Below are 23,266 nucleotides of genomic sequence, written 5' to 3'. Positions count from 1 at the left end.
TCAGCAAATGATGGAGAATAAGATAAACGTAAATTTGGATCGTTTTATAAATTTTTATTTTTTTTTACAATTTTCAGATTTTTAATGACCAAAGTCATTAATTAATTTTTAAGCCACCAAGCTGAAATGCAATACCGAAGTCCGGGCTTCGTCGAAGATTACTTGACCAAAATTTCAACCAATTTGGTTGAAAAATGAGGGCGTGACAGTGCCGCCTCAACTTTCATGAAAAGCCGGATATGACGTCATCAAAGACATTTATCAAAAAAATGAAAAAAACGTTCGGGGATTTCATACCCAGGAACTCTCATGTCAAATTTCATAAAGATCGGTCCAGTAGTTTAGTCTGAATCGCTCTACACACACACACACACACACACACACACACACACACACACGCACAGACACACGCACATACACCACGACCCTCGTCTCGATTCCCCCCTCGATGTTAAAACATTTAGTCATAACTTGACTAAATGTAAAAAAAAAGGGGGGGGGGGTTCCACTGCACTCTATTATGACCAACTTTACCAAGTGAGGTCTGTATTATCGACTGAAAAACTATTGCTGTAGTAGCTTCAAACAAGTTTGCTGCCAAAATTCTCTCACCATCAGAGTACAAGGCATTCACACTATTTTACTTATTCAACAACAAAAATGTCCCCTGATTTATTAAAATATAAATTATGTTGATATAAATTTATAAACATATACTGATATAGTACTTTCCATATTCTTTCAGTGTGTGCATTAGCTGCGGGGAAGTTTGGTTTCCTCCTGAGTGGTTCCTGGGACAAGACAGCCAGAGTGTGGCTGAACCAAAAATGTGTCATGACTCTGACGGGTGAGTTTGCCGTCCCATTTGTTAGTTATTGTTGAATGTATACTGTGAAACTGAAAATGAAGGATGTGCCATGCTCCTGCTATTATTTTGCTAGTACTAAAACAGTCTGGACACGTATGCATCCTGGTGTGTATTGTATTTTAATGTTTCATTATCCTGTTTTATTTTCAGAGATCCGTAATTTGAAGAAGAAAAAGCTTCTTGTGCTGAAGCCCACTTGGATTTTTTCTGTGTTTGACAATGATTGATTCAATAAATGTAAATGAACCTGTCCTAAAACGTGGTCAACAAGAAGATACCTGCCTTTCAAGAATTTTTTTTATAAAAACGCTAGACACTAAAAGTAAAGCCTTCTAAGTTCTAAGAGATGTTATAATAATAATATCACCAGTTTCTATCAATTGGGTAAAAATAAATCCTAAAAACATTCCTGGTAGAGTTTATATGTGCAGCTCTGAATCAACATGACATGGTTAGAATAAGAGAGATAAGATAAGAAAACTGTAATGTCCATTTTCATTTTATATAAACATGCACATTTTCCTTTTGGCACCAGTCATCACATTTCTAAAGTAATAGTCTCAAACCAAATTGGAAATCCATAGCATCATCATAATAATCATCCTCATCTCATTAACCATCCTCATCTCATTAACCCCTTGACTGCCTTATGACGGGTATACCCGTCATGCGCTTGTGCAGCCGCAGCGCCTTAGGACGGGTAAACCCGTCTTCTCCGTTCAGGAATTTTCCAGAAATGCTACGTCACTGCTGACACACAAATAGCAGCCAATAGCTTGGTAGGATACCTCATTCTCATGAAAAAACATAAAAGGTGACGCGGTTTTGCGTCTGAAGGCTATTTTCGGCCTTGGCGGGCAGGAAAGGGGAGAGAAGGCTCGACTCGTCAAAATGGCTGACGGTGACAGTCGACCGGGCCCTGGTAGGGAAAAACAAAGCCGGACTGACGCTACAGGCGGTGCAAATGATTATGGATACTGACAGGAAAAGGGGGAGATCTTCTTTCGGACGATTCGTTGGAAACAGGTAGATGACAGTGATTATGATCCTTTCTTGGAGCAAGCAAAACAGCCACTTGTGTTTGATCCACAGGCACCGGAAGATCGCCGGACTGATTTTTCAAAAGTTCATATTTAAACATCATTATAAGCCAAACTAATTATTATTTCCATGTTTAGACACTATAAACAGATTCTTGGTTCAATTTCCTTTAAAAATAACATAGGTTTTACCTACTGCCAGTTTGGGGCTAGAATTATTTGTGAATTATTACACCCCGAACTCCAAAATTCCCTGGCAATCAGGAATGCACATAAGTAAGTTTTGATTGGCAGCGAAAGGGTTAACCATCCAAAATAAATCTGATAACGACGGGCGCAGTGGTGTGGTGGTAAGACGTCGGCCTCCTAATCGGGAGGTCGTGAGTTGGAATCCCGGTCGCTGCCGTCTGGTTGGTTAAGAGTGGAGATTTTTCCGATCTCCCAGGTCAACTTATGTGCAGACCTGCTAGTGACTTAACCCCCTTTGTGTGTACATGCAAGCACAAGACCAAGACCAAGTGCGCACGGAAAAGATCCTGTAATCCATGTCAGAGTTCGGTGGGTTATAGAAACATGAAAATACCCAGCATGCCTCCCCCGAAATTGGCGTATGCTGCCTGAATGGCGGGGTAAAAACGGTCATACACGTAAAAATCTACTCGTGCTAAAAACATGAGTGAACGTGGGAGTCTAAGCCCATGAACAAAGAAGAAGAAGAAATCTAATAACTGGACCACATGTACAGGTCATGAATCAGCGGTGTGGGCAGTGGCGGTGATATCAGAGAAAGGGCTGATGCTGACAGGTTCTGCAGACAAGTCCATCAAGATGTGGAAGGCTGGGAAGGTGGAGCAAACGTTCAATGGTCAGTATACCTTTCACTCTGTTTTTGGTAGGAATCAAGCTAAAGGCACGTCACAGAACTAGTGCTGGAAAATTTGTTTTCACACAAATTATACTTTTGCTGAAGTCATGTCATGAAGGAATTTGTGTTGTCGTTCTAGTGCTGGCAAATTTGTTTTCACACAAATTATACTTTCGCTGAAGTTATGTCATGAAGAGATATGAATTTATTGTTTCAGAACTACAAGTTAGTATTCCTGCTTTAGGTTTTAAATTTAATTGCTGCTCTGCCTCGATCAAGACGGTTTTTTTTTTATTATTCAACCATGGTCAAACTTAATTCAAAGATTTCATGCTGGCAGATGGTTTTTTCTCTCCAGCATTTACGCCTTGTAATAAGAGAAGAAAATTGTTATGCGGAACTGCAGTTGTAACTGCTGTTGATATGATTTCTGTGCTGTACAAGTTTTTCGCCACTTAGAATAAGTGGTCTTTGATCAAAGACGCTAAACAGTAAAGAAAACAAATTCATTTATTGTTAGTGTTACACGTATTTTCATTCAACCCACAATTTGCAGGTCACGAGGATTGTGTACGCAGCCTTGTAGTCGTGGACGAAGGCTCCTTCTTATCTTGCTCCAACGATGCCACCATCCGTCGTTGGCTGACAACAGGCGACTGCACTGGTGTGTATTATGGACACACCAACTATGTGTACAGCATCTCGCTGCTTCCCAACGGCACTGACTTTGTGACTGGTGGTGAGGACCGCACGGTGCGGGTGTGGAAGGATGGAGAGTGTGTGCAGACCATCCCCCACCCCACACAGTCTGTGTGGTGCGTCACTGCGCTAGGAAACGGAGACATTGTCAGTGGGTCCAGGTAAGTCTTATTTGCGGAACAGGTTTGCTATTTTGACCTTCCATGCGCATAAAACTAAATTGTCTGTTTTGTTTTCTTTGAAATTGAAGTTTCTGAGCCTGTATAAAGTACATAATTATGTTTGTATGTGTGCTTTTGTATGTATGTGTGCGTGTGTGTGTGATTCTTCTAAATTACTTTTTACAGGACATTGTTGGAACAAATACATCAGTCTCTTTTTTCTGGTGTGTTCGTAGTGCATTAGTGGGTTTGTTACACAGACTTATAAATGGTATTTGAGCACAGTATTGCATTGCTCTAACAGTTGCCTTTGCATGAAGATTAAGTGTAGTTTTACTTTTAGTCTAAAAATTAATTTAGTCTCAGACTCTTTTGGTGTGCGTTCAATGACAGTCATAGCTTTATTTTAGGTTGTTTGGGGAATGTTGATTTACAGAAAAAGAAAAACTTTCACAATGTCTTAGACCCGTCAATCATTAAAAGTGAACAAGCAATATACACAACAGACAGATAGTGATGAGAAAAGGTACTGTAAGTGTAACGATCTATGAATGTTGTCCTTTCCAAAATAGATGATCAAAATGTTTGGTATGATTCAATGGTATTGGTATAATTTAATTCTGTTTCACAATCTGAACAAGCCTGAAGCAAAGTCTGGGTAGAGTTTCATGAAATGATATTTGGTAATAAAAGAGAGAACTAAATAAAGGTTAGAGATAACAAGTAAGTTATTTGACATTAGCTTGCCTAGTTTTCAGCAGCATTTGCCTGAAGCTTACTGCAGAATTGCTCCTTAGTTAGTCCTGGGACATCCCCCGAAAGCTGTGTATGGCTGCCTAAATGGCGGGGTAAAAACAGTCATATACGTAAAAGCCGTGGGAGTTTCAGCCCATGAATGAAACAAACACAGTCCTGGAACAGTACATTTGATTAAGCTGAGTTTTTGTTTTGTTTTTTAGTGATGGAATCATGCGAACGTTCACAACGGAAGCATCCAGAATGGCGTCCCAGGAAGACCAGCAGGCATTCGAAGACCTTGTAGCAAGCCAGGAAATACCCACGCAGCTGGGAGACATCAACAAGGACGATCTGCCTGGAGCTGAGGCTCTCATCAATCCTGGTCAGTTTTATCCGGCCTGTGTGTGTGTGTGTGTGTGTGTGTGTGTGTGTGTGTGTGTGTGTGTGTGTGTGTGTGTGTGTGTGTGGGTTTGTCTACCTTACGTTATGAGGTAGTGTGTACACCTTTTCACCGGGCCTAAGGGGTATCAAAAATTTATGGGGTATTTTTTCCTATTCCCCACAAGGCAAACCCCTTAGACCGCTTACAAATATCATTGTGATGCGTTTTATATGATTATCTGCAATACCCCATAGTAACGCCCGGGAACCCGTGCCTACACACACACACAGTGGGTGATTTCAGCTGCACACACAGTTTTTATTGGAGAAGATAATGAGGTGACGTCATGGTGACATCACGTCCTTCGGCGCATGCGCAAGTGGACAAGTTCAGGCATGTGCGTGACGCCATTTGTATTTTGTTCACTGCGGCAGACTCATTGAGGTAAGTTTGTGCCAAACCTTTATTTGTACACCAGACAGTTTTCAGAATTTCAGAATGGTTTCACCATGTCGGCACTGTAGACAGTTAGTGGTCATATATTTGGCGTCAGCTGAAATTCTTCTCAGAAGACTTCTGTTGTCTCGACTTTGTAAAAGTTTGTTGTAGATCTATACTCGGAGACCCGGTTTCCGTGCTAATAAGGGTTTTCGTCACCTTTCATTGAAGCTTGAAAAGCTTCCTTTCAAAATATATGCGGCTTGTTAAGTTCAATCAAAACAGAAACGGACGAGACCAAAATTTAGACTCGGCATGATCAAGAAGCAGAAATGTACGGGAAAGAACGAAGCATGTGACAATGGCCACTTCTTCAAACCGTCCCCTGTTTCCGTGCAACTGAAACTTTTATTAGAAAATCGATTTAATTTACCGATTTTTGACCTGCTTGATGTCATGAAGAGTCGAACACGTCTTTACTCTTCCGTTCAATAGCTCTTGTTTGAAAAGTTTTAGGTATCGGTCGCAAAGGCAACGCGTATTCCCAAATGGTGAATCCGCAAATGGTTTCGTTCATTTGGTCACTTTATCGCACGGGGTTGCCCGTCCACGGATATAAGACGTATTACTGGTGTTACGATTTTTCTTAACAAACTGAGCTGATTTTCAATCAAAATGAGGCACTTTCCCAATCATTTAGATCATGCAGTAGCAGACGACAACATGTAAGATTTTCAAACGTGCGTCTGGATCGCAAGTGAGGCTGTCAAAGATTCTCAAAATAGTGCCTTAGGAAAAATGCTCCATTTTCGCTCGGAGAGATTCAAGAAAACAAAATCGTTATCAGTTGATCGGCATCGTCCGTGATTTTTGGCACAGATCTCGTCTGACCACTCCTGCGTTAAACTTCGTCACCAATGACGTCAAAATCCTTGGCAGAATAGACTGCAACCCGAAAATAGCGTTTGCACGGAAACTGGGTTCCCGTCCTGTAAAGTTGTTCTTTTCTTGTCTTCTTCCTTTTCTTCCATCTTCTTCTCTTTCTTCCATTTTATCTTCTTCTCCCCCTGTTCAGTCTTCGTCTTTTCCTTCTTCTTCTCTATCTTTTCCTTCTTCCTTCTCCTCGCAAACGTCTACCAGTGAAATGGCCCTTTCAGAAGCCCTTCAGGAACTAGTTGCTCAATTGGTTTGTTTCTGTTGTACATGTACTCAGTACTGGTTTGTTTTTTTCAGGTTTGAAATGTCGCAGAAGTTTCCCCCCAATAGCAGAGGCAGCATGCTTCTGAAGCTGGCTTTGAATCAGCTCAAAGCTACAGCAGGTAAGCTTCGCAAAACACATTTCAGAAGAACAAAAACATTTCAGACTTTACATTCACAGCGCTGTGACTGTGAGCATTTCTTCTTTATGTGGAAGTTTGTATAATTATGTGGCCGTCCATGATACTGGGAAACTGATTTGGTACACAGATGTTTGGGGTTTATGGCAGCTGGGACATGATATGATAGTGGAATTTAGATGCTTGAAACAGTTTGGCTGAAAAATGGGTTTTTGTTGACGCAAGTGCTGATCATGATGTTGGTTACATGGTTTCCAAGTTGATTCTCTGTCACCAAAACAATTTTATAGCAAACAACTTTGAACTGGATCACATATAAAGCTACAATATATGAGAAGGGCATAATAAAAGAATGGCATTATTAACAGCCAATAAGTGTTTTCTCCAAAATCACACCTGTGATTACACAACATTGTGTAAATTACATGGAAGCCATGCCCAGTATCGTGGATGGCCTCATATACATATATGAATAAGGAGCGTTTGACTACAGGTGAGAGATTAAATATCAATAACAGGGTTTCCGTATTCGCCCCAAATAAGACGAACATACAAACAATACAAAATGTAAACCTTCAACGAATAGCTGCCTGAAATTCAGTGAAAATTGCCTGAAAAAAAAAAGTTTTCACATAACATTTTTTCTGTGTGGTGGCAGAAACTCCTAGTGACGGCATTGTACAAGTGGAAGAGGTGAACAAAACGGACAATAGGACCAACACCATTGGCTTCAATGCGCGTCCGGGACGCCCACCTGAGCTTTCACGCAGTCTAGGGCAGGGTACGAGGCAAGGATTTCATCAGTCAGCCGAATCTGCTGGAGGTGAGGCCTTCATCTTTTCTGTATTCTTTTGTATAATCAGGTGTGAAACTTTTCAGGTTCCCAGGCATTATTAAATTCTGAAAGAGCTATATATATATATACAACAACAGCTGCCAGGTTTCACCCATGTATAATTATTTGCTTTGAATTGATGGGTATTTGAACTCTCAGAAACACATTAGTTCATTTAGTACATAATGTCCTACGGCCTTAGTGCCTATTAAGTTAGTGCCTATGTAAAAACCATGGGTTGTTTTGCACCCACGAGGTACTGCGCGTAAGTTTTTTAGCGGGTATTGCGAAGGTTAACCCCTTGTCTATCGATCGTAGAATAAGACGTGTCGTTGTATCATCCCATGTCTGGATCAACAGATAGAGGGGTAAAGCAAATTCTCAGAAAGGGACAAAGTGAATTTGAAAAACTCAATTGTGCTATGTTCATTGTATTTTCTTTCTTATTTGCAGGCCGAGATAGGGATGAGAAGTCCAGGGACTCGGAGTCCAGCAGGATGAGGCGCTCTCAGAGCTGCTCCCCTGGAGACAGCGACCGCAGCGAAAGGTCATGCAGGTCAAGGTCCAAGGAGAGGGCAAGAAGGTCACGATCACCCAGAGAGGATAAGCTGAAAGAAGAGAAGGAGAGGGACAAGGAGAGAGACAGGAGCAGAGAGAAGGAACGAGACAAAGACAGTGGGCGAGACAGATGCAGCAGGGACGACAACAGAGACAGAGATCCCGTTCGCACAGACAGGGAGAGGTCTTCCGGCCAAGAACGAGACCGTGACCAAGATCAGTTTGAGCGAGAGAAGAGAGACCGTGACCGCAGCCCGAGAGAGAGCAGGAGCAGAGAGGACGACCCAGACAAAGAGAGGAAAGATAGAGATTCGGAGGGGGACAGTGACAGCGGAAGAGACAGAGGTCGGGGCAGAGACGAAGGAAGGGGGAGGAACAGAGACAGAGACATAGACGCAGGAAGGGATAGAGACGGAGGAAGAGACAGAGATAAGGGAAAAAAAAGGTACCGAGAGCGAGAGGGCAGACAGCGAGAGAGAAACCAGGAGAGAGAGGACGAGGTCCGCTTTGTCAAGACCGGCTGGAGGTCAGGCGGTGACTGCGACAGGAACCGAGAGGACAGTGGGGGCCGGGGTGGTCACCGTGGCAACGACAGAAGGGACTTCCCTGGGCGCCAGGGATGCCCACCTCAGTCTTCACGCAGTCCAGGGCAGGGTGCCAGGCCAAAGACCAGCGACGGAAGGCGAGGATTTCGTCAACCAGCTGAACCTGCTAGAGGTGAGGCCTTCATCTTTTCTATATTATTTTGTATAATCAGGTGTGAAACTTTTCAGGATCCCAGGCATTTTTATATTCTGAAAGAGCTATATATACAACAACAGCTGCCAGGTTTCACCCATGTATAATTAGGTACCGGCAGTCAAAAAATGAGTCTGAAAAATCTCCTAATGTTTTGAGATGTTCTTATTCTTCTGTATAAAACAAGAATAACAAAACAAAAAGTAAGGTTCTATCTCAAATACTTCCTGAGATATCTGATTTTTAAAGTTTACAGTTAGCGTTAAGCGGTGCGTATTCACATTTTCTCCATTTTTGAGGTCACACACCATTTGAGTACTAAGTAAATGCCCATCTTAAACAAGTTTATCTTGCTAACATGTGCCTGCAGAACACAAAAATATCAATGAAATAGGATAGGATGTAGAGATACACTTGTACTGAAGCTGTCAATATTGAAAAAAAGGCTATTTGGGGGCGTGGCAAATGGCAGAAAATTGATAATTGGGCACGTTTAGGAATTTTTTTAACAAACAAAAAGACATCAAAACACATTAATTCTTCTGATTTCTACTCTCAATAGTATATACTTAAGAAATCTTCAATTACAGACATGTGGTTGTCTTCATTCAGTCACAATGAGGGAGCCAAAATCAGGAATTTCACCATTTTGACAGGCGGAAATGAAGATCGGAGGAACCCTGAAATATGCAAACTTTAACTGCCTGTAACTTTTGAACTACTGGACAAATATGCATCAAATTTTGACAGCAGTCACAAAATGCAACATACTCTTGGATACATCTCTTTTGTGGAAATTGAACACACCACTTTTGAAAGTTAATTCTTAAAAATATCAGAAAAAAGTAAAGACCTTCTGTAACGAAACTGAATCACAAATGACAGAAATCCACTTACTCACTGATTGTGATCTGCCTGGTTTTACTTATCAACAGTACTTCTCCACATACAAGTTATATTGTTCCTGGAGAGTGCTGTTTGGGACATGCCACATCCGTGCATTTGTGGAGATCGGTTCTAACAAAAAGTCCCATGCAAACACAAACACACTGCTGACGGTGTCACTGTCTTCTTTGGCTGGCCAAGAAAATCTGTTGTTGTCCAGAGAGCTCTTCTTTAAAAAGTTTACTTTTGCCTCATCTGCGCTTAGAATGTTTGTAACAGTGCCCACATGAAATGTTTCATCGTAGAACACTGCCACTGTCTGACCTGTCTGGGCAAATGAAAACCCGTCGCTATCTACTCGCTGGTCGTTCTCATGCTCTGAAGCAGAGGAGTCGGACTCTGATGGCTCGTCTTCCTCATCAAGGTTGTTGTCCACCCTGTCCCTGTGTTCTGGGAATGGGTCCTGGGACGCAAGGAACTCCTTCAGAGACTGTTCCAGGCCTGGAAGGTCCTGTGTGAGCTTCAGAAGCTCAGACTTGAATCCCAGGACATGCCGGAAAAAGCGAATCTGGGTCTTCAGAGCAGCCAGTTTTTCTCTTTGCAGAGCTTTTCGTTCTAGCAGCCTGTCGACATCACCAGCACTGCTGCAGGCTCCCCCATCTTGACGGATCTCTTGAGCAATATCTGCCTTCTCCCTTGCCTTCTTCTGTCGATCTGCCTCTGTCCGCTGCTGCTGAAGCTGTAGCTTCTGTCTTTTGCTGGCTTTCACCTCTCTGTCATTCTCTCGGTGACGCTTTCGCATTTCAGGACCACTACTGGATGCATTCAGAAGAAGTTGCCTTTGTTCCTCATTGGACTTCTGGTTGAACCAAGCCTTCATTGTTTTGTTCCGTTTCAACATGGTCAGAGTGCTGTGGTGGTGGACTGAGGAGTTGCGGTGCGTGTAAATGGAAATATCGAGATCCCCAAAGCAGGCTTCTCCCAAGAGGTTGGTGATGTGTGAATGCCGCAGCCGCTCCAACACTTGTGGATCCTGAACAGCATGGTATCGGCCACCAGGCAGGAAGTCGTCCAACTGTCGCTCAGTGACAGCAACAAAGTTGACACAGAAGTGGCTGAAGGCACGCTGCACTTTCTGTTGTGTCGCCTCATCCAGATCTAGGAGTGCTGCAAGTGACGATGCGTCTGGTACTTGGATACTGAAGAGTGATGGCACATGGGGGCTGAAAATGGAGGCACTGTCATCTCTCCACTCTCTCAGCTGTGCGTGCAGCTCCACAACAGGCAAGAAAAACTCTGCATAGCTCGTCTCCCCAGCACACAGTAGAGTCCAGTAAGGTCCTGTGATCCTCTCGTAGACCATGGCAAGCGTGGCAACAAAAACGTTCACCTCTTCACTCTGGGCATCCTTCAACACACTTTCCAGCTTCTGGTTCCTGCTCGGCATGTAATCTGACAGGAACTCTATGATGTCGTCACGGTGTGCCAGCAGCTTTGTTGCACCATAAAAGATGCTGTTAAACCGGTTAGATTTGAAGCTTGGCACAGTAGACGTCTTGTTGGTCATCTCACAGTATGCAAGCCATGCATCTCTGCAGCCACATTGATCATCGCCCCTGGGTCCTAGAACCTCGCAGGCCATCCGCACATAGCGAACAGCTGCTGCCTCCTTTGCCTGCCAATGTCCAAACTGAGCTGCGTTGTCTCGGCCAATACGCTGCTGCCCCCACTCGGTCTGTAGTTCTTTCAGTGACTTCTCTGCACTTGTGCCTGAAACAGTCAGAATTAAGAATATAAGATACAGCATTCAGTGATTCACACACATTTGCTGACATTGTAGAGATACAAAGTGATACTAGATAGTAATACAGAACAAACACACAGTTTAAAATACAGACTTAAAAATGTATCATTTACACATTACATTTACAGCACACTCTGCATAGAGGTTAACCTTTATAATAGACACAGACACTGATACAGTGAAACACATGTACAAAGCTGTGAAATGTGTTTACTCACCAAGTCCAAGCAAGTAATGGGCGTTGCAGTACAGGAACTGGAGATCCTCCTCTGTCCCCAGGGTTGCCTTTCTGAGGTCGTTGAAGTCTTTCTTCATGAGCTTGTTTGGAGCGGCTCTGTCAGACATCAGTCCTGAACACTTCTGCAGAGCTGCTTTGAAGCAGCGTTCTGTGTCGTCTTTGTCGTAGACTTGCGCCACTTCTTGGAGGAGACTGACGGTAACATCCACAAGAGTCTTGGCGTCTTCTGTAGCTACCTCTGTGAATCCACAGCTGAGGGACCCTGCACTTGTGGTCACTTGTTGACCCACATATTTCCGGTGGTCCCGTGTTGTTCCGTCAAAATGAATATCAAAATTGTCAGAGTCAAGCACAGTCTCGGCAACATGGTATTTAGCCAGGTAGTGCCCTTGATCCGCAAACCGCAGAGATGTGCGTTCAGATGGTACATCTTTGTCGTCGATATCGGTGTGGAACAGATTGCGCGCAACTGTTTGGATGACATGGCCACTGTTCTTTGCAGAAACCCCACAAGAAATGAGTCCAATGGTAGTTTTGATGACATCATGCGTGAATTTCTTCCTGGGGCCCTCCTCTGTTGTCTTCACAGTATGTACTACAGCTTCTTCAAGAAGATCAGCAGTCAGCTGATTATGTCTGTCCAAGTCTTGTTGTCGCTTCTCCTTCACACTGTTCAATTTGGCTCTCAGACTTGAATTAGCAGTCTGACACAACTTGAGTTTGTGCTTCAGACGCTCAATTGTTTGAATGCACCCACCATCCTCATGATCTTTCAGATTTTCTTCTCTCTTTTTTAAGTTGGTTTCCTGCCTTTTCAGTCTCTTGTAAAAGTTTGTTTGCCGAATTTTGCCGATGTACTCCTTGGCACTGCACAACTGGGTTTCCACACATTTTATGTGAGATGCACTACGTTCAGCTTTGCCTTGAAGTTTTGTCAAGTCTGCCTGCAAGATGGTTACGCTTTGAGTTTTCTCTTTGAGAAGGTCCTTGTAAATCATCTCTCGGTTCTTTGCTTCCAACAGACTCCCACTGAGCTCTTCATTGCTCCTGCGTAGTGCAGCTAACTGCCTGCCACTTGATGCAATCTTTAGATGAGTCAATTCATCTCCGGTTGGATGGTCAGCTGGGGGTGTTGCAGGTGCATTCTCTATTGCACAAGGCACAACAGACGGGACAGTAGGCATCGCAGATACCAGGGGAAAATGAGACTGCTGTTGAAATAAATAGTCTTTCAGCTTCGCCTCGTTGTTGCCTCTGTGCAGACTTTTAGAGAAAGTGTCATATGGTTTGCGTACTTTGTCGAGTCTTGCTCTAAGCTGCTTGTCAGACAAGTCTGAAATGTTAAGTCCAACATGTGTAAACCACTGCCTGCACAAAGTATGCCTCTCGTCTTTCTGGAACATGAGTAAGTCAATTAGTGTCCCATTTGTCACTAGTTCTGTAGGGCTGGGCAGGTCACACAGAGAGTCAGGAGACAGAAGATGGCGTCTTGTAAGTCACAACTTCTGCAAGAAGGGCCCAATGTTTCTGGTATTAATTTCCTCGCCCACATCAGCATACACAAATGCAACAATATCACCTTCACTAGAGTGGACTTCAGCAGCTTGTTTGTTTGCACGCCTGACCTCTTCCTTCAGGGTTGTATGAAGAAGAAGACTGTTGTCACAGATGGAAGAAAACAGAGTCTCCATATCCTCCCATGATTTCCCAAGCTGAAGCCGCAACTGATCAAGTTGGATGAGGAGACGATTTGTAAGGACTTGATGCTTGGGGAGGGCAACTTTTCTTCCTCGTCCTGCGCTTGACATCCATCTGCTTAGTCGATCAAAGTTGTCATCTTCTGAATAAAATAAAAACAAAACTCATGAGTAAATTGACATCTTTAAATCAAATGGTTTGTCTCATCTGTGTTTTGTTTTGAACTCTATGATAATAGTTACTTCACTTTTGCTCTAAAAATTTTTTTTTAAAAGAGAGAGAGAGAGAGCACTTAAATGTGGACTTTTGCACTTCTAAAACTATATCTGAGAAGCAATTGCGTGTAAACAAGGTGCACTTTTCACGTAAAGAATTATTTCTTTCAGGCTACAACACGAAAAAAGCCAAATAGTAGAAAACGAAACCTGACTGAGTTATTCTTTGAAACCTTCGACGCCTTACTTCCGGTCTAACACTTTCGTACACAACAGTCAATATCTACGCTTAAATGTGCCATCCTGTTACAATAATGACAAAAATACTATCAAATAAGTTCAAAGTATCAACCAAAGTACATAAAGTCAACAGGAAAGACAGCAAGAAAAATAAAAAGCTTCGACACCAGTAGCGTATGAGCGAAACACAGTACAATTTCAGACCGGTCCACTTCACCACTTTGATTTACAATCTACACGAAGATACAGACAAGAGAAACAAAATATAGGCCTAAGCTTCTTTAGATAACTTTAATACAACAAAACAAAACAATATTTACCGATGAAAGGCCTGAATGCGTTGAGCCAAGGGTAATCTGTACTGTTCTCAATCGCAGCATTTGAACCTCGATTCGCCATTGTTGACATGCGAACATGTGTGTGGTTTGAATGTGAAGGTCGGCTTTCCCGGCTTGCGATTGGCTCCCATTGACCTGACCTCTTAGTTTCGTATATCACTGTTTTCAGCAGAAAACAAGCTTTCCAGCGCACTATAAGACTTGCAGTGTATTTTGTACGGTTTGTGAGATACAAAGGTTTAAAAACAAGCAATAGTTTTGAACTAAAAGTTCAAAATTTTCCATCCATTCTTTGGGAATAAAACTTATACGAAAACAATCTACAGGAAGAGATGAACCAAAATATGGTAATTATATGCTAATTTGAAGGTTGTGGGGTCAAGCAGAAAAGAATTTCCCCAACAGCTGTAGATCGTGGTTCAAAGCAACGCGAGAAAAGGAGCGTCAGCCACCGAGGGATTTGCCGACCGTGGTCAAGTTTGGAATTAAATTTCTCTCTCACACACTCATATTTGACAAAACAAGACACATTAATAAAAGATTGAAAAAATGATCTTTATTTTGATACCATTTTTTTTAAAATTTGGTTAGTAATTGCTGAAGCAGAGTAAGTTGAAAAGTGCCATATTTCACTCAAGTTTTGCCTTTCCCGCACTGCTGCTGATAGCACTGCCGGTACCTAGTATAATTATTTGCTTTGAATTGATGGGTCATTGAACTCTCAGAAACACATTAGTTCATTGAGTGTAATGTCCTTTGGTCTTACCTGACTGAAAAGTGTTTTGTAAGTGTCTGATGTGCATTTTTTTAAAGTTTTTAGATGACCAGCGCTTTTTAATCATATGTGTGTGTGTCCATGCATCTTAACATCATTGTGGGGTAATGTGTGTATTTAATCCAAAGCCAAGGTTGTGGTGGTACACACACATTGAGAGGTAGTCATTGTGTTAGCTCTGACAAATCTGTGCGTCTTTTTCAACTTCAATTTATGTTTCCTTCATTGTCAACCATATCTGAAAGAGAACACTACTGGGCAAAGAAGCAAAAATGAAGCGGTGCACACTTTCATATGATTGTGTGAAAAATATTAAACTGTGTGTGTGTGCGTTCATCTACCTTACGTTAGCAGGTAGTGTGTGTATCTATTCACTGGGTCTATGGGGTATCTAAAATTTATGAAGAAGGGGTGCACACTATCCCCACCTTTTCCATTTCCATTGATCCCTATGTGTAACCTACATTCATACCAAGTTTTATCAAATTGTCCTGAATTCTGATCAGTGTCTGATGTGCATTTTTTTTAAAGTTTTTTAGATGACCAGCGCTTTTTAATCATATGTGTGTGTGTCCATGCATCTTAACATCATTGTGGGGTAATGTGTATATTTAATCCAAAGCCAAGGTTGTGGTGGTACACACACATTGTGAGGTAGTCATTGTGTTAGCTCTGACAAATCTGTGCGCCTTTTTCAACTTCAATTTATGTTTCCTTCATTGTCAACCATATCTGAAAGAGAACACTACTGGGCAAAGAAGCAAAAATGAAGCGGTGCACACTTTCATATGATTGTGTGAAAAATATTAAACTGTGTGTGTGTGCGTTCATCTACCTTACGTTAGCAGGTAGTGTGTGTATCTATTCACTGGGTCTATGGGGTATCTAAAATTTATGAAGAAGGGGTGCACACTATCCCCACCTTTTCAATTTCCATTGATCCCTATGTGTAACCTACATTCATACCAAGTTTTATCAAATTGTCCTGAATTCTGATCAGTGTCTGATATGCATTTTTTTTAAAGTTTTTAGATGACCAGCGCTTTTTAATCATATGTGTGTGTGTCCATGCATCTTAACATCATTGTGGGGTAATGTGTGTATTTAATCCAAAGCCAAGGTTGTGGTGGTACACACACATTGTGAGGTAGTCATTGTGTTAGCTCTGACAAATCTGTGCGTCTTTTTCAACTTCAATTTATGTTTCCTTCATTGTCAGCCATATCTGAAAGAGAACACTACTGGGCAAAGAAGCAAAAATGAAGTGGTGCACACTTTCATATGATTGTGTGAAAAATATTAAACTGTGTGTGTGTGCGTTCATCTACCTTACGTTAGCAGGTAGTGTGTGTATCCATTCACTGGGTCTATGGGGTATCTAAAATTTATGAAGAAGGGGTGCACACTATCCCCACCTTTTCCATTTCCATTGATCCCTATGTGTAACCTACATTCATACCAAGTTTTTATCAAGTTGTCCTGAATTCTGATCAGAGTATCTTAACAACCTTAACATGTATTTTTGACTCACATGCGAAGCAAAGTGAGTCTATGTACTCACCCTAGTCGTCCGGGCGGCCGGCCGTCCGTCCGTCCGTCCGAAAACTTAAACGTTGGAATTTTCTCAGACACTATTAGGCCTATCAGCACCAAATGTGGCATGATGGTGCATGGTGACAAGGCCTCAAAAAACATACATGGTAACTTGACCTTGCATCAAGGTCAAGGTCACAGGGGCCATAAATGTTGTCTCAAAAACAGCTATTTTTCACATTTTCCCAATTTTCTCCCAAGCTATTGATAATGGCTACCTCACCTATACGTGGTTTATAGATCAAAGTAAGCCCTATCTTTTGATATAAGTTTGGTTGATCTTGCTGCAAGATCAAGGTCACAGGGGTCCTTCAAATTTGGATTGTATGCATATTTTAAAGTGACCTTGACCCTTAACTATGGAAGTTAACTCTTCCAAACTTTCCTAATTGGGTGAGGCACATGTTATTCTTTCATACTGATACACTTTTGGTTACGTATCTTCAAGGTCAAGGTCACTTTGACCGCTCTGAATTGTGACCAAAACAGGTCTGTGAACCACTAAAATTGACCTTGTCTCTTGGTAGAAACTCATACTAAACACTGTTGTGCTTCTGGTTGTTAAAATTAACAGTCTTGTCTTGGGTGACCTTGACCTTGGGTGAAGGTCATGTGTATTTAGGTAGGAAAAATTTGCAAAAGTTGCAAAAAAATGTGTTCTTAGTGTAATTTGCCATGTTGTTGTTTGACCTTGACCTTCAAGGTCACTTGAAAGTCAAGGTCATATTGAGGTCAAGGTCATGCATGTGAGTCGTATGAGCTTTGCTCTTGTTTTTTTCTTTGGCCTAATTAAATCTGTTTGTTTCCAGAGTGGTCTTCTTACAGCGACTCGGACGATGACTATCTTCCCGGCTCAGAAGATGACACTGACTCGAGCAACAATGACGCCACAGCACCATGTGGAGTGCCAGGGACCACCAGTGAATCCGATGAGTCCATCATCTTTCCCTTTCTACGTAAATCTGATGGTTAGTTAGTCTCATCCTTTTTTTATTAGCATTCGTATTACGTTAAAAAGGTTGAATAAGGATTACATGTGGATAACAATCATGTAGTTTCTAAAAAAGAGGTAAGTTTTCTTTGATAAGTGTTTTTGTTTTGTTATGGAATTTTTTGTTGTATTCCATTGTAATTAAAGACTGAGGTATGTTGACAGCAATTTGAGCAAGTAATAAAGTTAACATGAACGGTGTGGGGGTGGGGGTAATCATGTGTAATGTTACACTGATTGACTGCACATGCCTATGCCATGTACATTCTATTGGTCCACGGCAAACTGACCTTTGACATCGGCCATTGTCGGAGATGTGATCGAGCGGTGGGACCATTTTGGTTTCACCAATTCCGAACTCTGTTTTTAGTTTGTCTGTCTGCTGGGCTATAAGCAATATGTAATAATATTTCTGACTCTAGCTAAAAAAAATTCAGTAAGTTGTGAATAAAAAAATAAAAGTATGCGTTCTTGTGTGTGTGTGTGAACAGGTGCAAGGTGGTCACCAGGTATTCCATCTGAATCTCTAAAAGCTGCAGGTCTCTACACCTCATCACAGCCACCCTCTTCTTCATCGTCCAGAAGCATCACTCGACCAAGCGGGAGTAAATCTTCATCCCAGCCAGCATCTAAACCTTCATCGTCGACCAATACTCGACCAAGCGGCATAAGAATCCATATTGCCGCAAATACAAATGGCAAAAGAGTGTACGATAAAGAGAACTGGTGCAAGTTCTGTAACTCCCCAAGCACCAACCTCGCTAAACACCAGTTTTCGAAACATAAGAAGGAACCTGAAATAGTGGAAATTTTGTCTAACCCCAAGAACTCAGCAGAAAGGCGTTTTCTGCTGGAAAGAGTGCGGAACCTTGGTAACTATTATTACAACTGTCGCGTTCTTAAAAAAAACAAGGGTAAACTAATACCCTGGCGATCACCCTCAGAAAAAGTGAACCCTCTGTGCTACATCCCCTGTGAATTTTGCCTGGGCTTCTTTGTAAGAAACGAACTGTGGCGGCACCAACAACGCTGCAAATTCCGGAAAACTTCAAAAAACGGAAGAAACGTCATATCCAGAGCTGAATCTTTGCTTCCATCCAACATGGAGTGCAGCGGAGGCTAGAAGGAAAACATTTTTGATGGCATGCATTCTGATGGCTTCACTTTTGTTGCTAAAAGAGATCACCTCATTGTGAAGTTCGGCGAAAAACTGTATCAGAAACATGGCCACTTGCAGCACAGACGACAATTCATGCGGCAAAAAATCAGAGAGCTTGCCCGGTTCTTGTTGGTAGCCAGAGAAGAGGACTCTACAATCACAGCACTTCAATCTTGTATTCGTCCCGACAAGTTCCTTGTGGTGATTTCTGCTGTCAAAAAACTCTGTGGGTATGATTCACTCACACATGTTTATGAAAATCCATCACTGGCCCTTAAGATTGGGCATTCTCTCAAGAAGTGTGCGACAATTCTGAGAAGTCAAGCACTCATAGAGGGAAACAGTGAACTGCAGCAAGTGTCTGCGGACTTCGTGGATCTATGCGATTCTGACTGGAAAGAACACATCTCATCTGCTGCCCTCTCAACATTGGCCTCAAAGCAAAACAACAAGCCACATGTTCTGCCACTGACGGAAGACATGAAGAAAGTGACAAAATATATGGCGGAGGAAAGGGAACGGTGCTTGAACACCCTGAGGTCAGAGCCAACAGTTGCAGCATGGCATGCTCTTGCTAAGGTTTCACTGTCGAACATCATCATGTTCAATCGTCGCAGGAGTGGTGAAGCTGCCAGGATTTTGCTTACAGACTTTGAAGCGGCAAAGGAGAAAACATGGCGGACAGGTAGCTCCGCTCTGCTGCTCGTGGCTGTGAATTTTGTGAAATCTACATGTGCTACTGTCAACTTTTTTCCGACAGCCGCGTCAGCGATTTTGACAGGACCATGTCAAAATTGTGTCATGTTCATTCATTTTGTTTTCCTACTTTGTATAAAAACGTTTATGACCTCTTTGTTTACCTGCTTTTCGCTATAGCTTTCCCCTGTTTTTCGCTCCTTAACCACTGTTGTTCCCTTTTAGAGAGAGAGACCCGTTCACTGATGCTTGTCCCATGCCTAGCTACCGATGCCCAGCCCTGGTTCTTCTTCTTCAAAGAAGTTGTAACCTAAATTTTGAATGCCTTTAGACATCGTTAATTTCAGATCCAGGGTTGGTTGTTTTTACGCAATATCGGTCAGGTGCTCGCAAAAATTGTTTTTTCTTGATCTTGACACCGTCCTGGTATATATGTTTTTAGTTTTTCACGGACAAAATGGTTTTCGAACAGCTCTCTTCATCTTTTTCCATGCACATTTCTTGTGTGTGTACTACGAGAAAAATATTGAATGTTTCAACTCCACACCCTTAAACCCCATACCCGACTCAAAATCGCAACCTTCCTATTTTAGTCAACCAATTGGAAGTAAGCGTTACGGGCATATGCTTTGGAACATTATATTCGTGCATAGTTTTGTGACACATGTTGAAAAGATATTCCCGTTTCGTTTCCGATCTATGTTTTTGAATGTCCCAGTGCGTCCCTATCGCCAATTTGTTTGAATGGTAGTGATGTGCAAGTATGGATCCGGTGGTTTCACCATGAAATTTGACAGTAAGTGACTTTTTTGACTCTCATACTTTTTGTTCTATACGTGAATTAACAGGGTGCTCATGGATGATATCTTTAGTATACACACCTGATTCATTTTAGAAGTGAATTGTGCTGTTTAAATTCGTATTTAAATTGAATCGAAACGTAACAGACCGATTTCTTTGTGCACCCTGTGCGGGGCAGGTAGGGTATGGGCAGGTTGGGTCAGTGACTCGACCTGCCCCGTCATTACCCAACCTGCCCCTTCTTTACATATAGAGAATACTACATGGCTTGCTGTGTCGTACCAGATTTACACGAGTTTTTTTAATTTAATATTGAACTGCGAGCGAAAGCCATGTAGTATTCTGTTTATCCTACATATTTTACTTACGTGTATTTAACTGAAAATGTCCTGCAGTCGAGGCATTGTAAAAGCTGGTTGGCCTTGAGACCTGGGTCAATGATCGGTACTTGCAATCTGAACGCAGCTGCCTGTCCAGACACTGACCTTCTTACCCGGGGTCAATGACCGAGTTTTTATATGAGAGGAAAGTCTCTGAAGGATTGGTCAGCGCAGAATAAGATAAGAGAGGGGTTGAAGTGAATAGCGCAAAGAGGGGGGAGGGAGGGGGGGTAGTAGCTATTTTGACTGCTGATGCAATCGCCAGCGGCTCGTGGCACTGGAGGGGTGGTGACACGGTCAAGTGAGGCGGAGAGGGGTAGCTGTCTAGCCACTGTGTCTGGCCTTGATTGGTGGTAGTCCTGAGTCCTTCTCAAAGTGGGGGGGGGGGGGGGGGGATGAGTGGGCAGTAGAGAAGTGACAGACGACTTTGTGCTTCAGCGAAATTTGAACCCGCACGGCGGGCGATTTCAGCAGAATTTCGAACCCGCCCGACGCGATTTGAACCCGCCGGGGGCGATCGGGCGACCGCCAATATTCAGCCCTGTAAGCAGTGGAAAAACAGGTCCCTGCCAGACTTGCTTGACATGACCTCATTTACATGATATACACACGTGTGATTTGAACGATTATTATCTCACGAGTGTCTCTCTCACGTATGTAGGATAAATTTGTTATTGCATGAAATATGAATCATAGGTGAATTTGTTTGTATGTACGCGCGCGATTGTGTGTTGATGGGTGCGTGTATTTCATGTGTATGAGTTATAAATATTGTTTGTGTTACAGAATGACAGGTTTTGTTTATTGCAACAGCAACGGCACCATTTGTATTCAACCCTGACCTCTTATTTCAGTTATGTTTTTAATAACAACACGCACAGACATGCGAAGTTATGTTATTTTCCATTGATGTTTTTTAATATTATTTTTTGCTTCGTGTTTGTTTTTGGTAAGTTGTTACTATTGGCAATTTTCTTGTTCTTCTTTGTTTGGTTGGTTGTTTTCATATCTCAATTATGTACACAGGTTAATTGTGGTATCGTTCAGCTAGTCAATTTATTAATTTACCTTTATTTTGGCAGGATAATAGCTGTTTTTCTCAAGTTGACCCAACCTTCCCCACAGGGGTACCCAACCTGCCCCGTGGTGGGGCAGGTTGGGTATTTTTGGTGACCTTTTTATTTATCGTTTATCTCTCATGATTAGAACGATTTATTTTCGAATGTTGAATTATTGTATTGCAAAAGGATTAAAGTTTTCTTAAAAAGTTGTTTGAAATGTTTTCACTGGTTAATCTTTGAATGAGAGTGAAAAAGGATTTTTTTGACCCTACCTGCCCCACCCTCCCCTACACCATACACAACACTCCACTACAGGCACACAGTACATGTACACTAATAGACAGTACTACACTATAGGCACACAGTACACTCATACACAACACTACACTACAGACACACAGCACATTCATCCACAACTCATTCTTCCTTCCAAAATCAAGAATTCAATACATGTACCAGTTTACCATATCATTTCTGACCACATTTCATCAGACATTTCTATAGTTAAAATTAATAAAATTTAGTTTAGAGCCTCGCTAATTTAAGATTAATAAAATTTAAATTAAAAACTTGTGTGACCATGGTTATATTATTATTAATTATTATTATTATACTACATGATTTTTTGAAATTTTACAGAAAACGCAGTATTTTTACTCCAAAGATGATTATATTTGACACAGTAACATAAAACATATTTTTTTACTTTTAGGAGCAAATTCACACAAAAAAGCATATTTAGTGTGTGTACACGTGTAACGGATGACACAGGACCAAAAGCAATCAACATATTACATTATTAATATATTATGACATTTCTAGCACATGACATCACCAGCACAAAGGTTCAAAGCAACAGCTAATAATAAAATACACACACACACTTTGTGAGGTACTTCCTGTCAGCTCATGAATATTCATTATGCATAATACCCCATTATGATGGTGTAATACTTGCAAATTTTTTCAGAAGCTATTACATTAATATTGCTTTTATCCAGACCCACAGCATCTCATTTGTCAGTAAAAGAAACCATTTCAGACATTTAAGCCCAACTGTTCGAAATAAGTGGTAATTATCAAGTACCTCACAGTGGTAGTGATTTTAGGGCAGGGCAAAAGTACCCCACAGATGTAGGTAGACGAGTATGTGTGTGTGTGTGTGTGTGTGTGTGTGTGTGTGTGTGTGAGACAGAGTATGTGTGCGTGTGTGTGTGTGTGACAGAGTCTCAGAGTATGACTACGTGTGTGTGTGTGCAAAATCTTCCTGGCCTCACGACTCATCAATCCTGGTCAGTTTTATCCGGCCTGTGTGTGTGTGTGTGTGTGAGTGTGACAGATTGTGTGTGCATGTGCAAAATCTTCCTGGACCTAAGATCCTCATCAATATTGGTCAATTTTGTCCAACTTGTGTGTGTGTGTGTGAGTGTGCAAAATCTTCCTGGACCTAAGATCCTCGTCAATATTGGTTAACTTTGTCCAACTTGTGTGTGTGTGCATGCATCAGACCTGTTTACCCTCCCGGATTGTCCAGAATTATTACGGATTTGGGGTGGTAATTCCGGTATTACGGAAATCTACCGAAAATTCCGGAAATTCTGGTCGAGAGAACCTTTTCCGTGCGTGAAAATTCGAAGTCGAAATTGTGGTAGTCACCAGGACTGTGATTTCAAGGCTGACCGGAACAGCCTTGTCTGCGCATGTGCGCAGCAAGGTATTTGTCAGATTCCGCG

General features: G+C 42.0%; 3 protein-coding genes across 5 annotated transcripts in view; 2 read left to right on the top strand and 1 right to left on the bottom strand.

Moving 5' to 3' along the window:
- LOC138966390 (phospholipase A-2-activating protein-like) overlaps nt 1-23,266 on the top strand; it is a 37,729-nt gene that overhangs the window by 3,025 nt on the left and 11,438 nt on the right. Inside the window, exons 3-6 of the mRNA XM_070338611.1 lie at nt 746-847; nt 2,654-2,773; nt 3,330-3,633; nt 4,593-4,753. Of these exons, the coding sequence (XP_070194712.1) occupies nt 746-847; nt 2,654-2,773; nt 3,330-3,633; nt 4,593-4,753 (687 nt within the window). The remainder of the gene's footprint in view (nt 1-745; nt 848-2,653; nt 2,774-3,329; nt 3,634-4,592; nt 4,754-23,266) is intronic.
- Nucleotides 4,803-21,743, top strand: LOC138966389 (uncharacterized protein DDB_G0284459-like). Of its 2 annotated transcripts, none has more exons than XM_070338608.1 (6): nt 4,803-5,197; nt 6,425-6,510; nt 7,187-7,351; nt 7,817-8,638; nt 17,255-17,413; nt 17,928-21,743. In XM_070338608.1, exons 1-6 carry the CDS (start codon nt 5,100-5,102, stop codon nt 18,557-18,559), a joined length of 1,962 nt encoding a protein of 653 aa, XP_070194709.1. In that variant the 5' UTR covers nt 4,803-5,099; the 3' UTR covers nt 18,560-21,743. The 2 variants fall into 2 exon arrangements, with proteins under 2 accessions (XP_070194709.1, XP_070194711.1); XM_070338610.1 differs by having other exon boundaries at nt 4,803-5,916.
- On the bottom strand, nt 8,688-14,353 carry LOC138966388 (uncharacterized). Of its 2 annotated transcripts, XM_070338606.1 has the most exons (3): nt 14,060-14,353; nt 11,567-13,426; nt 8,688-11,314 (listed from the first exon to the last, which is right to left on the bottom strand). In XM_070338606.1, the coding sequence occupies exons 2-3, from the start codon at nt 12,987-12,989 to the stop codon at nt 9,588-9,590; spliced, it is 3,150 nt and encodes a 1,049-aa protein (XP_070194707.1). In that variant the 5' UTR covers nt 12,990-13,426; nt 14,060-14,353; the 3' UTR covers nt 8,688-9,587. The 2 variants fall into 2 exon arrangements, with proteins under 2 accessions (XP_070194707.1, XP_070194708.1); XM_070338607.1 differs by lacking the exon at nt 14,060-14,353 and having other exon boundaries at nt 11,567-13,934.

Source organism: Littorina saxatilis, linkage group LG5, assembly GCF_037325665.1.
Source record: "Littorina saxatilis isolate snail1 linkage group LG5, US_GU_Lsax_2.0, whole genome shotgun sequence".
NCBI classification, from domain to species: Eukaryota; Metazoa; Mollusca; class Gastropoda; order Littorinimorpha; family Littorinidae; genus Littorina; species Littorina saxatilis.
Note: the sequence above shows the minus strand (reverse complement) of the source record. Positions and strands in the feature narration are given on the sequence as shown.